Source organism: Pipistrellus hanaki (assembly GCF_964339955.1).
Source record: "Pipistrellus hanaki genome assembly, chromosome: 6".
NCBI classification, from domain to species: Eukaryota; Metazoa; Chordata; class Mammalia; order Chiroptera; family Vespertilionidae; genus Pipistrellus; species Pipistrellus hanaki.
The window spans coordinates 66,310,460-66,327,367 of NC_140508.1; the positions used below are offsets into that span (position 1 = coordinate 66,310,460).

Consider the following 16,908-nt stretch of genomic DNA (forward strand, 5'->3'; position numbering starts at 1 on the left):
AATCTTTCACTGTGTCGCAGGCCTGTATTTTTTAGTAGTTTAGTTCAATGTTTATGCTTTCATGCGTGCAGCTGACATCCATCTGTCCTTCTCAAGGTAGCTTTGGATCTAAAGTGACACTGTTTGTAGGTGGAGCCAGTTTCAGATCCTGGGGTTTGGGGGAACCAGGGCTCCCAGGAAAAGTAGAGATGATTTCTGACAGCCAATCACCCAATTCACCAAATAAGGCGGGACTTCTAAAGACTGTCCCTAAGGAGAGGGACTCGGGGACTTATGGGAAACGGAGTCCTGGATTTGATGGATCAGTGGGAGGAGGCGCAGAGAACTGGTCCTCGCAGCTCCTTCTGCGCATGTGCAGTTCTTCCTCATTGTTCGCCGGCTCCCTGGTCTCCAGCTTCGCGCGCGGGCAGATAACCGGATAACCACGGAGCCTCCGAGGGTACGCGTCGCTCACTGACCGGATCCTGCACGAAGGATGTGCACTGCAGGTGAGAACCCGGTTTGGAGGGTTGCTTTGTCCGGTTTGTGCCCACACCGGGTGGAAGCCGAAACCTGCGCGAGTCCCATGCAGACGGACACCCTCCAGCTCTTGCTCTGCATCGCCCCTTAGCGGAAGCCAAGGGACAGAGCAGTTTGGCGGAGACCCTGTAGGTTCCAGGAAAGGGATCTGGCCATGGGTTTTCTGGTCAAAATAAAGGGCGCTGAGAAAAGGCGTCCACGTGTGAAAGGGCTGTTTCCAGAAGCTCCTCGAATTTGCATGGCCCACCCTTCATGAGGGAGTCACACCCACCACACCAGGGGAGAGGAGACTCATTCTTGTAACGGGTAGGATATGCCTGCCGGCTAAGGGCAGGTGGTGGGTCCACAGGCTAGCAGGCTAAGTTCGAATTACTAACTACAGATGATGCAAATTCTAGCCTTGCCACCGAGTCTCCTTGGCAAAATGATGAGCCTTTGAGATGCTGTTTCTCCAACAGCAAAAGGAAGTTATTTCTAAAACCTGTCTCAACGGTGGTCTGAAGATCACCTGTAAAGCACTCAGCACAGGCCTGGCATTCACTGAGCACCTGGGAAACGTTACAAGTGCCTTCTTCGCTGTTCTTGTCGTGCAGTCTATTATTTGTTCCCAAAGACCCCCAGTAAAGTCGGTATTAACCATCCCATCTTATCCAAGCAGTAAGCCGAGACTCTGGAGGTGGCGTTTCAGGGCCAGTAATTGCAGGAGCTGGGGTGGGAACCTCCCACAGCCTGATTTCCACACCCCGGGCAGAGGGTTGCCCAGGTCACTCATCCTTCACGGCCCTTAGCAGAGTGGCACTGCCCTGGAGCCACCAGGAGGAACCTGGAGTGTGTGAGGACTGAGTCTTCTCTAGAGGCTCTTGAGGATTCCTGGTATCTGGACAGCACCCTTGGATTGCTGCACGATGGAGCCTTCTAGACTCTTCCTTCCTTGTCTGTCTGCCCTGTGTCCTCAGCAGCTGACAGACCCCGAAGTCACATTTCCTGGCAGTGGTTGCCAGCATGCAACAGAGCCGCCTGGAGGGCTTGTTCCAACCCAACAGGGCTGGCCCCACCCCCACGGTGTCAGGGTCGTAAGCCTAGGGAGGGGCCCAAGAATTTGCATTGCTACCAAGTTTCCAGGTGATGCTGCTGCTGCTGGTCTGGGTCACACCGGGAGAACAACGGGAGAACGGTTGTAGGGGATGGTGAATTCCGAGAGACCGAGGGCCAGGGCAGAAGATTCCAGTCAATTGACTTTACCCCTGCCGGCCAGCTCCACATTTCCCTGATCACACCGCTCTTGGGAGGAAAGCGGGTGGGAACACCAGGAGCAGGACTCCCACCTGGGGGACCCCCGCCCTCCCCAGATTGGCTACCACAGCTGCAGGGCAGAGATCCGAGAAACAAGCAGGGCCTGTCTTTGCTTGCTCAGAAGCAGTTCCTGATCCTTCTGCCCTGAGGTTGCCAAGAACTGTCAGACAGTCACAGCAAGGGCCGACTTTCCAGAGAGAGAGGTCAGCTGGGCTGAGGAGGGGGCAATCGGCAGGCTCCATGGGAAGGGGAAGCCCTGTGGACAGGAGGGCGAGGACGTGGTCTGGGAGGGAGGTCAGGGAGACACTATCTCTACTCCTCCCAGAGAATCCATTCTCTCCTCCCTCTCCCGGGACCCTGCCAGCCCTTACACCATGCACATCACTTCTGGAATGTAGGGATATGCTGCCACCTGCCAATCCTGCCTTCATAGGAGCACATGGAGGGTCTTCCAGGATTCTATAATCCTGCCTCATTTTATTTTTTTAATATATTTTATTTTTATTTTTTTTCAGAGAGGAAGGGAGAGGGATAGAGAGTTAGAAACATCGATGAGAAAGAAACATCGACCAGCTGCCTCTTGCACACTCCCCACTGGGGATGTGCCCGCAACCAAGGTACATGCCCTTGACCAGAATAGAACCTGGAACCTCTCAGTCCACAGGCTGACACTCATCCACTGAGCCAAAGCGGTGAGGGCCCTGTCTCATTTTAGAAGTGAGCAATACTGGGCCTGAGAGAGTCATTGGCGTAGGGTGAAGTATAAGGTCTCTGGAGCCAGACTGCCAGGGTCAGAGCCTAGCTCCACCGTATTACTTTAATGTTCTCCCCCTCAATCTCCTCTGTAAAATTAGAGTATTAATCTATACCTACATCTTGCTTTATCTTAAGGAATAAACGGGGTCACATATATAAAGTACTTAGAACAATGCCATTAGATAGTGAGCAATATATAACTATTGTCAGTATCATTAAAGTTATTACACCTGGATTAGTATCTCCATTTACACTATTCATTCGTGGCAGAATTAAAAGGAGCACCAAGGCACTGGTTTGTCCACCATGACTCAGTGAAATCAAAGCAAGTTTCTCAATAAAAAGTCCTTTGGAGACACTGCAAACAAAGGAGAACAAACCTCCTTTCTAAAAGATAAAAAAATAAAAACTAAAAAATAAATTTAAAAAAGATTTTTTTAAAGCACACCTATTCCTGTGGTCAAAGGTTTCTATGAATTTTTTAACCACCAGGAGTTAAAAATGTAAATATAAAAGTAAGTGAGCAGATTTTTTTTTTAAATATATTTTATTGATTTTGTACAGAGAGGAAGGGAGAGAGATAGTTAGAAACATCGATGAGAGAGTCATTGATAAGCTGCCTCTTGCACACCCCCTACTGGGGATATGCCTGTAACCAAGGTACATGCCCCCGACCGGAATCGAACCCGGGACCTTTCAGTCCCCAAGCCGACGCTCTATCCATTGAGCCAAACCGGTTTCGGCATCATCTACATTTTTAATGGAAATATTTAAAACATACAAAATAAAGAAAAATTACATAATGGTTCCCATACACTTGTGTAAGCTTCAGCAATTTTCAAAATATGGGCCATTTTATTTCATCTATCTCTACTCCCCCAACAGACACACACGCACACACACACACTCTCCACCTTCCACCTTCCTCTACTGGATTGTTTTGAAGTAAACCCCAAATATCAAAAAGTTTAGGATGTAACATGTTTCATAATGGACCGAAGGTTGGCGTGCTGTCCTTCCTACACTACCATTTGTGTAACCAGGTCTTTCTCAGTTGGATTTGGCCTTTTATATTTGTCGGCTATTGACTCGAGAAAGGTTATTCCTTGTAAGAAACAATTAAGAACAAATATTTACTCTCCCCAATGGGAAGCCTGCCTCCCTGCGCTCCTCATGGTGAGACCAGGGTTGCAAGAAGCCCCTCGACATACCTGCCCTCTCAGGGTCAGAGACATGCTCCCCCTGTGTGCTGTGGCAGCTAACATGTGTGGATTTCTAAACAGTGCCATGAGGACTTCAAGGCAGACCATAGTTCTCATGATATTTTTTCTCCTTCTCTTTCTCCAGCTCTGCCTTCACGGTTCTCTAAACTCTTCCGGGAGCAGAAGAAAATGAACACATCGGAGGTGAGTTGTCCACTTATTACCGGTTTTTTCCCTGTGAAATCTAAGAGTTCCTTTGCATTATCAATAAGCATATTTTCTTATCAGTTGTTTTTCTTTATTTTTATCATTTCCTGCATTATTATTTTACTTTTCTTTCTTCATCTTCAGGTAGTTGCCAAGGTCTACATTTTCTTTTTATTCTACTATTAATTACCTTTGATGTGTGTAGCACAGATGTAAACATACGTTTCCCTCAACACCAGGAATGGTTTTATAGTGCCATCTAAAATGAGATGGACTCCTCCCTCATCTCAAGTTTTGTGGAAATAATCTAATGCTTTTCTTTTTTCTCTTTTTTTAATATAACAAATATTATTTTGGGAATTTTTAGCTAACAGTCCCATCACACTTTTTAACTACTTGAATAATAATTATTTAAATTTTAGCATCCACTTTCTTATTATATTTGCTGTCCCAAGGTTGAAGGGAATATGACAGAATAATAATAATTGGTCAGTTATAGTATTATCTACAAGTTAGGGCTGCTTATTATGTTCTAGTCACTGTTAATTTTCTTACCTGGATTAGCTCAGAGATAATTTTGATGTTATGAGGTAGGAATTTTTTTTAACGTTTGTTTTGTCTATTTTTTTAGGTACTGGTAGGTACTTTTATTATACCCCTTTTGGAGGATATAAGTAACAGATTTAAGTAACTTTTTAAGAACTTGTAGCTGGAATAGTTCTAAGGATACATCATTAGATGTTTGACCAGAAGGACATTTGAGGCCACATTCACTGCAAGCTTTCCACATACTGTTGGTTGTAAGTTATCATCTGCTGATGTTTCAACTTGCTCAAGAACTTGGGCGACGTCTTAGGTGTAGGGTTGCCAGAGAAGACACAGGGCACATGAAAGAAAGCACATTCTGCATGGGACCCACACATACTAAAAACTTATGTGTTGCTTATCTGAAGTTCAAATTTAACTGGCAACCCTACTTAGACAGGGTTTCAGGTGCCCGTGCTGACCAACGGAGCTGGCGGTCCTAGCCCCACCAGAGGCCCTGCCCTGCCCTGTCTTCTATGGCTGATGGCATTACCCCATCCCGGAGGGCCTATCGTTGAACCGACGAGGCCACTGTAGCATCACTGTCAATCCCTGTAGCAGCTCCTCTTCCAAAATTTCGGGAATTCTCTGGCGTGGTTCCCACAGCTTTGTCAAAAAATAGAAGACTTTGCCTATGTACCCTTTGTAAATAGCTTTAAAAAAATGTTTCCTGTTCAGTTAGCCCCATGCACTCTTTCCTTTCACACCTGTCAGCCACCCCCAATCAGTCCTTCCTGCTCTGCCGGAACCAGTTCTTCGGCCTTCCTATCTGCCCCCATGATCCTGGAGGCCAGGTCTTCTTCCTCAGAGTCTGCTGAGCTTTGATGGCGACCCCTGGAGGGTTGCACGGGAAGACTGTGTGGTTACATGCCTTCTGGGGCTGGGTATGGGAGAGTGCCTTTGTTCAGCCCCGTTACATGAATGATGGATTGCTTACAGGACGTGGGTTTGAAATCCTTTTCCTTCAGAGGATTAGGAGAAAAGGTAATCGCCATGGTCTCCCGGTGTTTGGAAAGATGTGGAGAAGTTGTGCGGCAGTTTATTCTCACTTTTTTTTTTAAGGGAACCTGTTTTGTTGTTACCCTCGGTGTCAGATACTTCACCGGGGAGTGCCTGCTATTTGTTCTTATCTCAGGCTGCCTGCTTGGTGACGGGGAGGTCCTGTTAGGATGAAGGCTCATGTGTTTTCCGTTACTTCTCAGATGGTTTCTCCTTCTCTCCACTCTTTGTTCTTGTCACCCAGAAATCCCACTAGTCTGTCAGAGCCTCTCCCGATCGGCCGTCTGTGACTTCTTACTTTTCTTTCATCATTTTCGTTTTTCTATGTTTTTTTGTTGTTGTTGTTGTTCTATGGGTTGAGGGATTTGCTCATTTTTGTCACCTGTGTGGTTTGTTTTCAAGCCTTCTCTCCAGAGTTTTGTTTCTGTTTCCATAAGTCAAAAATAAGATATCTAGTGTCTGTGGACTTCTTTTTTCATACCTCACTGTTCTCATTTCATAGAAGATTCCTCCACCAATTTGGGAACATCTATTTGATTTCTTAAAAGCTATTCTCTTTGGTAGGGGAATTAAACTTGTTTTCATCGTCTTCAATCTGTTCTCAGTACTTACCTTTCAGGACATTGATTTCTATTGACAGTAAAGTCTTCGGGTTTGTTCTGAAGGCTTATTTTTCAGATTGTTGCTTTTCCTCCTACGTGGAGGCCTTTTTTGTTTTCTGTGTGAAAAGAAGGTAAAAGCCTCATTATATCCATTTGGGGAGCTGATGTGTGTTGCTTGGCAACCAGAGGCCTGTTTCCTTGGCAAGCTTTTCACTTGAATGAAAGGGTGACTCGGGGTCTCCCACATGAAGAGATGGGACATGTGTACAGACAGGCTTCTCTTTAGTCTGTACAGAGGGGGACAGCACTCAAGGGGACCCCGTTTCCCCTGCCAAATGGGGCAGTGCCTTACCTGAGCATATTAGCCTGTTTCCCTAGAGTTGCCATAAAAGAAAGGCTGTGAGTGTATCCGGGTGCTAAGCACGGTTCTCTGATTATCTCTTGGGTTGCAAAGTCCATGCAGACACGTGGAGGCAGTTCCCTGCCTTTTCTCGGGACCTGGCCCCTGGAGTGTTGACCCGCAGCTAAGCCCTGAGCAGGGGAGGAACCGCCAGCGGAGGACGAGGTTCTTCTGTTACTTCTGCTCCCTCTCCTGCAGCCCCACAGCCACTGTCCACTATCGTTTCTTGAGCTGGGAGGTCGCGCCAGGCTCTCCTCGGAGCCTGAGACTTTGCCGCACTCTGTAGAAAGGGGTGAGCACAGTGCTGCCACCATCTCCCTCCTCCTCGGCATCTTCCAGAAGCTAGTCAACGTCTCTCACTTGCTGCCATCCCCTTTCCCAATACGCCTCTGTTCTGAGAAATATATTCGTGTTTTATGTCTCTCCTTGCTGCAGTTCAGAGGCAGCAGAAGTAAGTGTGTGTGTATGTGTGTGTGTGTGTGTGTGTGTGTGTGTGTGCAGCCCATGGCGTTGAGTTGGGAGATCACTTATTCTTGAAATTGTCACCACCAGACACTCTTCCTTTATTTGGCCGCTGCTTTTTGGGCATCACAGTAGACCAGACCAGGACTGTTCTAGATGCTGCAGGTACAGCTGCTAACTCCTGGTTCCTGTTCCTTCTTAGTCACCAGGCCCACTGGCCTTGCCCTGCTGCTCCCAGGCCCTGTGCGCTTGGTCTCCATGCTGTTGTGAGCAAAGTCCCTGTTTGCATGGCTTCTGCTACCACTGAGAGTTTCCTGGTTTCTAAAAATATATCCTAACCCTACACCTTTCTCCTGAGCCCCAACGGTCACCTCAACACCCCCACCTGCATGTGCCACAGACACCTGCAGTATAACATGTCCAAGAATCAGCTCTCCCTCCTTCTGCCCAGTCTGCTCCCTCTCCCATTTTGCAATCTCAGTATCTGGCATCAGCAGATACGGACCCAGCTTCCCTTGCCCTTATCTGGGACTAATGCTCCTTCTCCCTGCTCATTCCATAAACAATTACTGATTAATTCCACTTGGAATCGGCTCCCACTTCTAAATCCTTTTGCTGCTACATTAAAGTAGGTGGCCATCTCTCTTCATAGTCTAATACCTTCCTTTCTGACTTCTCTAGGAAACAGGCTTTCTTAACCTTCAACACTATTGATATTCTGGGCCAGATAATTCTTTTTTAAAAAAAAAAAAAAAACAATATGTTTTTATTGACTTTTAGAGAGAGAGAGAGCGGGGGCGGGGGGGAAGGGAGAGGGATAAAGAGATAGAAATCACTAATGAGAGAAAAACATCACCCATCAGCTGCCTCCTGCACATCCTGTAACCTGGGTGTGTGCCCTGACCAGGAATTGAACCAGTGACCTCTTGGTTACTGGGTCGATACTCAACCACTAAGCCACACCAACCAGACCAGACAAGTCTTTGCTGCGGAGGCTGGCCTTTGCATTGTAGGATGTTTAGTAGTATCACTGGTCCCCACCCACTGTATACCAGTAGCACCCTTTCCTCAGCTGTGACAACCAGGAATGTCTTCAGACATGGCCAAATCCCCTTCAAGTGTCTGATTGAGAACCACACCTTCGAAGCACCTTGCACTCGGCCTCTAGAACATTCCTTTCAAATTGTAATTCCGACCGTGTCACTTATATACATGGCCCCGTTGGCCTCAGAAGCAATCTCCAGAGCAGGCATGTCAGTCCAAAGAACTTCACAATAAGTCTTCTGTGGCAGGTTAACAGAACACCAGAATGCACTTTTATGTTTCTTTTGTATCTAAAAAGCTCAGGAAAGGTAAGCTTTACTTTTGGTGTATGGCTGATGAGTCACATACATCTAGTATAACTTATAAGAAATACCCAGGAACTTTTTTAAAATATATTTTTATTGATTTCAGAGAGGAAGGGAAGGGGAGAGATAGAAACATCAATAATGAGAGAGAATCATTGATGGACTGCCTCCGGCATGCCCCCACTGGGGATCAAGCCCACAGACTTGGAGAAATACCCAGGAATTTTTACTGAGGGAGTGACCAAGTATTTGGAGGCCACTGGTCTATACCGGAAAGTCCAAAATTTCTCCATGTCTGACCATTAAATACCTCCTACAGTTTTATGTCTCATCAAAGCCTCCAACCTTATTCTATCATGCTGCAATTCCCTTAACGGGATGTGCATTTTTAGTGTGTCTATATCTTTGCTCATACTATTGCCTCTTATTCACACAAACCTCACTGTTGGTGTGCAAACACATCTTTATCTCCTCAGTGAAGTGTAACTTGAAAAAACATACAAAGAAATGTAACCCTCTCTCCCCTTTGTGACCTCACTCTGTCCACAGTTTTTCATGGCTCCCATGATTCACTATTGTGCATGTCTCTTTCTGTGGGAATTTGCCTCATCGGTCTGTAAATGCCTTAAGCACAGGGCCAGTGTCTTATTCTCCTTGGTGTCCTCCAAAACCAGGACAGTTCTAGGCAGGTAGAGGAACTCAGATTGTTTTATGAATTAACAGACAAGTATGGCAGCAAAGTATTTCTGTTATGATTTCTGTTTTTCCCAAAAGTACATAGATATCCCTTGAAATATTGCCTGGGAAGCTCTTTTTTAAAATATGTTTTTATTTATTTCAGAGAGGAAGGGAGAGGGAGAGAGATAGAAGCATCAATGATGAGAGAGAAGCATCGATCAGCTGCCTCCTGCACAGCCCCCACTGGGGACCAAGCCTACAACCCAGCCATATGCCCTTAATGGGAATCAAACCCGAGACCCTTTAGTCTGCAGGCCCATCCTCCATCCACTGAGCCAAACCAGTTAGGACACCCGGTAAACTTAACGATGAACACTGTAGGATTAGTTTCCAGATGTATTCCTCATGCCCTCTGGTCTTGAGCACTTCAGACTGAGCAGGATTGGGCTATTCCAGGGGTCAGTGTCCTTCGAGGATATATCTGTGGCCTTCACCCGGGATGAATGGCAGCTGCTGGACTCTGCACAGAGGCACCTGTACAGAGACATGATGCTGGAGAACTACAGGCACCTGTTATTCCTGGGTAAGCACAGCCCCATGCAACTCCCAACAGCATGCACTTCCTCTCTTAGGAACCAAATCAATGTAGAATATTATGAGTTTTCAGCTTGACTTGAGAATTCAGATTAAAGATCCTTTTAAAGAATTTGAAAGAATATTATAGTCTCACCTCCCCAGTGAAAGAGTCTTTTTTGCTGAGGGCTCCATCATTGTACTGCTTCTAAAGCTTCTCCCTTCTGATTCTTCAAAGGGCCTGAACCCTAAGATACGTTGCCAATCCCCTATCATTTCCCACAACAGGGCACTGTGCTACCAAACCTGAGCTGATATTTAAGTTGGAGCAAGGAGAAGAACCGTGGATATTAAAGGGAGAATTCCCGAGTCAGAGCCATTCAGGTGAGTAATGAAGTCAGGCAACTGGCAGAAACTGAATCCCGAGTCCAGGGCAGGGGTTGGTATCTTTGAAATATGTTTCAGAAATCTCTTATAGAGGCTCCACTTCTAGACATGACTAAAGACAAATAATTACCTTACCTTAGATATTAACATTTCATTCTCATATATAATTTTTAAATTTTCTGATTGACATGTACAGAGAGAGATTTGCTTTGTTTTTGTGGAATCCCTTTGTTGCCTCCCTCATCTTAGACCTTTATTTCTCAGTTTTTCTTTCTATGGCCATTGTTCACCTTCCCACCAGTGCTACACACTCTATAGATATGCATTTATTGATACTTTCTTTTATTCAACAAATATCTACTTATTTAATACCTGCTGGACACCAATCATGTTCCAAGCACAGGGGTACAAAAGCAAAGTTTCTAGTCCTATCAATAGAGCTGGTTAGCAGAGAAATATGCAGTATGTCTGGTAGTAATCAGCACTCTGAAAAATAAAAGTCAGGTGAAGGGAATAGAGATTGGCAGGGAATTCAGGAATGGTCTCTTTGAGGAGGTGAACATTTGAGCAAGAAAAGTGGAATGGAGTGAGACATGGGTCATCTGAGAGATTTCCGGAGGGAGGGAGCAGCAGGGGACAAGCCTCTGAGACAGGCATGGACTTGGTGTAATCAGGGAACAGCAAGGAAGTCAGAGAGGGTTTATTGAGCAGAAATTAGCAAATGATGGCAGAGAGTTAACTGGGGGGAAAACTTTATAGGCCTGGAAAAGACTGAATTCTACTTTGAGTGAGACAATAGGTAGAAGTCAAGAACTATACCCTTAAGCACTATATTTGCAAGTCAGGGGATTCTAGCAAGAGAGACTGAGAAGGAACACTCATTCTATAGGGGAAAGTCAGGAGACAGGGGTGTTCAGAAGCCATATAAACTGTTTTTTTAAGGAAGGAGTGAATTCCAATATATAGATGCAAGTGTAAAAGTCTTGTCACTTCTTTTTCTGAAAATTACCCAAAGGCCCCAAGGAAAAAAGTCAACTCTATATTTGTTGTAGGTGGGAGGCAGTTAAAATCCAAAACATAATAATAATAATAATAATAATAATAATAATAATTAAAAGGTGGAAAACTACCAAAAGCAACAGAAATCAGGCTTGATCATGGAAGTAGAAGTGCGTAGGAAATAGTGCGAGAACATTGTACAGACAGTATTTACTTGTAATATTTACCACACATGGAATTTAAAAGAGTGAAGATATATTTTTTAAACAACAGGAAAGTAGCATTGCCTTGAAGGATGCCTAGGTTCTGAGAAGAGCTAAGGCTGGAATGTGTGTTAACTCAGTGAAGAACACGAAAGCTGGTTTGCGTTTGAAAATGCACAATATATGAAATTAAATATCCTGGTTTTGTAGAAGCTAGCAATATTGTAGACTTGAAGGATTATCATTTGAACATGCATTGTGAATTTAGGTATATGAAACTAGTATCAACTCTTAAGTATAAACATTCAACATCAAATTTTCCTCTATCTGCTACAGGAAAGTCATAAGCTTTTAAGCACACAGTTGATGTTACTGAATAAAATGAGAGTAGCAAAGGATAACAATAATTACCCATAACCAAAAATGATTAAGATGAAAATTAGTAATGGTCCTAGGATCAACTTGAATAGTCAGGCGCCTGAGTTCCCACAGACAAGAGAAATCAGAAAGGAAAAAAAATTGACATAAACGTGGAATTAAAAATTACAATAGTATTGTGCCCTAACCGGTTTGACTCAGTGGATAGAGTGTTGGCCTACGGACTGAAGAGTCCCAGGTTCTATTCCGGTCAAGGGCATGTACCTTGGTTGTGCAGAAGGGGATGTGCAGAAGACAGCTGATCAATGCTTCTCTCTCATCGATGTTTCTTTTTTTTTTTTTTTGAAAAGAAAACAGTTTATTTCACAGCTGCCAACATCTGACTATTTGTCAAAGGCTTAATATAAACTGCGGTTGTCATAACCAAATAAAATGATCAAAGAGGCTAGATGTAGGTTTGAATTAAAGTTTGTAAAAGAAGGCTGGAGACACACTGGGCGTGTGATGGTGGGTTACATGGAGGGAGCTTTTATAGGAAGTGAGAGAATAAGGGGAGGAATGCCGGCTGAGGCTGAGCGGGGTGGATGGGAGAAGAGAAAATAAGTCAGTGATCCTGATCAGCATGGCCCAGTGGTTGAGCGTTGGCATATGAATCAGGAGATCAGGGCTTGATTCCAAGTTAGGGCACATGTCTGGGTTGTGGGCTTGATCCCTAGTGGGGGATATGAAGGAGGCAGCTGAACAGTGAATCTCTTTCATCATCGATGTTTCTCTTTCTCCCTCTCCCTTCCTCTATGAAATCAATAAAAATATATTTTAAAAAACAATATGTCAGTGAGTGTCAACCTTGTTGACACAGGAGCGCAAGTTCCAATTCTTTTTTTTTTTTTTTTTTTTTTTTTTTTTTTTTTTTTCCGTTTTCATTTTATTTTTTTTTATTTTTTTTTTAATTTATTTATTTATTTATTTATTTATTTTTTACATATTTTCTTGATTTTTTTTTTATTGCCCCCCTCCCTCCCTCCCACACATCCCCTCCCTCCCCATAGTTTTATGTCCATTGGTTGTACTTATATGCATTTATACAAGTCCTTCGGTTGATCTATTATCTCCCCCTGATATCCCTACCCTCCCCACTGTAATTTGACAGTCTGCCTGTTGCTTTACTTTCTCTATATCTGTCTCTTGGTTCATCAGTTTATAAAGATCTTTATCATCCACCGATGTGTGAGGTCATGTGGTGTTTCTCTTTCGTTGATTGGCTTATTTCACTCAGCATGATGCTCTCCAATTCCATCCAGGTTGCTGCAAATGATGAGAATTCCTTCTTCTTTATGGCAGCATAGTATTCCATTGTGTAGATGTACCAAAGTTTTTGGATCCAATCATCTGCTGACGGGCACCTAGGCTGTTTCCAAATTCTGGCTATTGTAGATTGTGCTGCTATGAACATAGGGGTGCATATATCCTTTCTGATTGGTGTTTCTAGTTTCTTGGGATATATTCCTAGAAGTGGGATTACTGGGTCAAATGGGAGTTCCATTTTCAGTTTTTTGAGGAAACTCCACACTGTTCTCCACAGTGGTTGCACCAGTCTGCATTCCCACCAGCAGTGCACGAGAGTTCCTTTTTCTCCGCAACCTCGCCAACACTTGTCGTTTGTTGATTTGTTGATGTTGGCCATTCTGACAGGTGTGAGATGGTACCGCATTGTTGTTTTGATTTGCACCTCTCGGATACTTAGTGACTTTGAGCATGTTTTCATGTGCCTTTTGGCCTTCCTTCTGTCTTCTTTTGAAAATATTCTGTTTAGGTCCATTGCCCATTTTTTAATTGGATCATTCATCTTCCTTTTATTTAGTTGTATAAGCTGTCTGTAAATGTTGGAGATTAAACCTTTATCAGTGGTAATATTTGCAAATATGATCTCCCACACCGTGGGCTTTCTTGTTGTTTTATTGATGGTTTCTTTTGCTGTAAAAAAGCTTTTTATTTTGAAGTAGTCCCATTTGTTTATTTTCTCTTTAGCTTCCATTGCCCTAGGGGCAGTATCAGTGAAGAAGTTATTTTGGCATACGTCTGAGATTTTGCTACCTGTGGATGCTTCTAGTATTTTTATGGTTTCCCGTCTGATGTTTAAGTCCTGTATCCATTTTGAGTTTATCCTTGTGAATGGTGTAAGTTGGTGATCTAGTTTCATTCTTTTGCATGTGTCTTTCCAATTTTCCCAACACCATTTATTGAAGAGACTGTCTTGACTCCATTGTATATTCGTGCCTCCTTTGTCAAATATTAATTGAGCATAGTGATTTGGGTTGATATCTGGGTTCTCAATTCTATTCCATTGATCTATTTGTCTGTTCTTGTGCCAGTACCAGGCTGTTTTGAGAACAGTGGCTTTGTAGTATAGTTTGAAGTCTGGTATTGAGATCCCTCCTACTTTACTCTTCTTTCTCAGAATCGCTGTGGCTATTCGGGGTCTTTTATTGTTCCAAATGAACTTTTGGAGAGTTCTTTCTAGGTCAGTGAAATATGTCGTTGGTATTTTAATGGGGAGTGCATTGAACCTATAGATTGCTTTAGGAAGTATGGACATTTTGATGATGTTGATCCTACCAATCCATGAACATGGTATGTTCTTCCATCTCCTTACATCTTCCTCTATCTCTTTTTTCAGTGTCGTGTAGTTTTCCGCAAATAGGTCCTTTATTTCTTTAGTTAAATTTATTCCTAGGTATCTTAATTTTTTTGGTGCGATGGTGAATGGAATTGCTTTTTTAGCCTCTGTTTCTGTAGTTTCACTATTGGTGTATAGAAATGCCATGGATTTCTTGGCATTAATTTTATATCCTGCTACGTTGCCAAATTCATTTATTAAGTCAATTAGTTTTTTAATGGAGTCTTTTGGGTTTTTTATGTACAATATCATGTCATCTGCAAATAAGGATAACTTTACTTCTTCTTTTCCAATTTGGATGCCTTTTATTTCCTCCTCTTGTCTAATTGCAATGGCTAGTACTTCCAGAACTATGTCAAACAGGAGTGGCGAGAGTGGGCATCCCTGTCTTGTTCCTGTTCTTAGAGGGAATGGTTTTAGTTTTTGCCCATTGAGTATAATGTTGGCTGTGGGTTTATCATATATAGCTTTTATTATGTTGAGGTATGATCCTTGTACTCCCACTTTTTTAAGAGTTTTTAACAGGAAAGGGTGTTGGATTTTGTCAAATGCTTTTTCTGCGTCAATTGATATGACTATATGATTTTTATCTTTCAATTTGTTTATGTGATGTATCACGTTTATTGATTTGCGGATATTGTACCATCCTTGCATTCCTGGAATAAATCCTACTTGGTCATGGTGTATGATCTTTGTGATGTTCTTCTGGAGTCGATTTGCTAGAATTTTGTTGAGGATTTTGGCATCTATGTTCATGAGGGATATTGGCCTGTAATTTTCTTTCATTGAGTTGTCTTTATCTGGTTTTGGTATTAGGGTGATGTTGGCTTCATAGAAGGAGTTCGGAAGTGTTCCTTCCTCTTGGATTTTTTGGAATAGTCTGAGGAGGATAGGTTTTAGTTCTTCCTTGAATGTTTGGTAAAACTCTCCTGTGAAGCCATCTGGCCCTGGGCTTTTGTTTGCTGGAAGCTTTTTGATGACGGTTTCAATTTCTTCCCACGTCACTGGTCTATTGAGATTTTTAGATTCTTCCTGATTGAGTTTTGGCAGTTTGTATTTTTCTAGGAATATGTCCATTTCCTCCAGGTTGTTTAGTTTGTTGGAATAGAGTTGTTCGTAGTATTTTGTAACAATCTGTTGTATTTCGGTGGGGTCTGTTGTTATTTCACCTCTTTCATTTCTGATTTTGTTTATTTGGGTCCTCTCTCTTTGTTTCTTGGTTAGCCTGGCTAGAGGTCCATCAATCTTGTTTATCCTTTCGAAGAACCAGCTCTTGGTTTTGTTGATCTTATGTATTGTTTCTTTGGTCTCTATGTCATTTATCTGTGCTCTGATTTTTGTTATTTCCTTCCTTCTGCTTACACTGGGCTTTTCTTGTTGCTCTTTTTCTAACTCTTTGAGTTGTAGAGTTAGTTCATCTGTTACCATTTTTTCTAGTTTTTTGCAATAGGCTTGTAAGGATATGAACTTCCCTCTCAAAACTGCTTTTGCTGTGTCCCATAGATTTTGGATTGTTGTGTTTTCATTGTCATTTGTTGCCAGGATGTTTTTAATTTCTTCCTTGATTTCTCTGGTAACCCAGTCCTTGTTTAATAGCATGTTGTTTAGTCTCCATGTATTTGATTTCTTTGGATTATTTTTATTGTAATTAATTTCCAGTTTTATGCCACTATGGTCTGAGAAGATGCTTGATATGATTTCTATCTTCTTGAATTTGAATAGACTCTGCCTATGTCCCAAAATGTGGTCTATCTTTGAGAATGTCCCATATGCACTTGAGAAGAATGTATATTCTGTGGCTTTAGGGTGGAATGTTCTAAAGATGTCAATTAATTCCATCTGGTCTAGTGAGTCGTTTAGGATTGATATTTCTTTGCTGCTTTTTTGTTTAGATGATTTGTCGAAGGGTGACAGTGGGGTATTAAAATCTCCTACTATGATTGTATTGCTATTAATCTCTCCCTTAATGTCCTCCAGCAGTTTTTTTATGTATTTGGGTGCTCCTATATTGGGTGCATATATATTTACCAGGGTTATTTCTTCTTGTTGGATTGTACCCTTTAGTATTATGAAGTGACCTTCATTATCTCTTGTTATGTCCTTCACTCTGAGATCTAATTTGTCAGATATAAGTATTGCTACCCCAGCTTTTCTTTCCTTTCCATTTGCCTGGAAAACTTTTTTCCATCCCTTCACCCTCAGTCTGTGTGCATCTTTTTTTCTGAGGTGGGTTTCTTGTAGGCAACAGATGTAAGGGTCTTGTTTTCTTATCCAATCTGACACCCTATGTCTTTTGATTGGAGCATTTAATCCATTTACATTTAAGGTTATTATTGATAGGTACTCATTTGATGGCATTTTTATTCTATACCCATGTTCCTTCTTCAATTCCTATTTCTTTATTTTTACAGTAGACCCTTTAGCATTTCTTGCATTGCTGGTTTGGTGGAGATAAATTCCTTCAGTCTTTTTTTGTCTGTGAAGCTCCTGATTTCCCCTTCAATTTTGATTGATAGTCTTGCTGGGTACAGTATTCTTGGATTCAAACCCTTCCTTTGCATGACTTTGTATATTTCATCCCATTCCCTTCTGGCCTGATATGTTTCTGTTGAGAAATCAGTTGCTAGTCTGATGGGGGT

The 16,908-nt window shown here is 42.7% G+C and overlaps 1 protein-coding gene across 3 annotated transcripts in view; it reads left to right on the forward strand.

Moving 5' to 3' along the window:
* The first annotated feature begins 375 nt into the window (after positions 1–375).
* Positions 376–16,908, forward strand: part of ZNF334 (zinc finger protein 334) — a 40,138-nt gene continuing 23,605 nt past the window's right edge. For all 3 annotated transcript variants that reach the window (XM_084888976.1, XM_084888975.1, XM_084888974.1), the window contains exons 1-4: positions 376–488; positions 3,916–3,974; positions 9,509–9,635; positions 9,914–10,009. In XM_084888976.1, the coding sequence (XP_084745102.1) occupies positions 476–488; positions 3,916–3,974; positions 9,509–9,635; positions 9,914–10,009 (295 nt within the window). In that variant the 5' untranslated portion in view covers positions 376–475. The remainder of the gene's footprint in view (positions 489–3,915; positions 3,975–9,508; positions 9,636–9,913; positions 10,010–16,908) is intronic.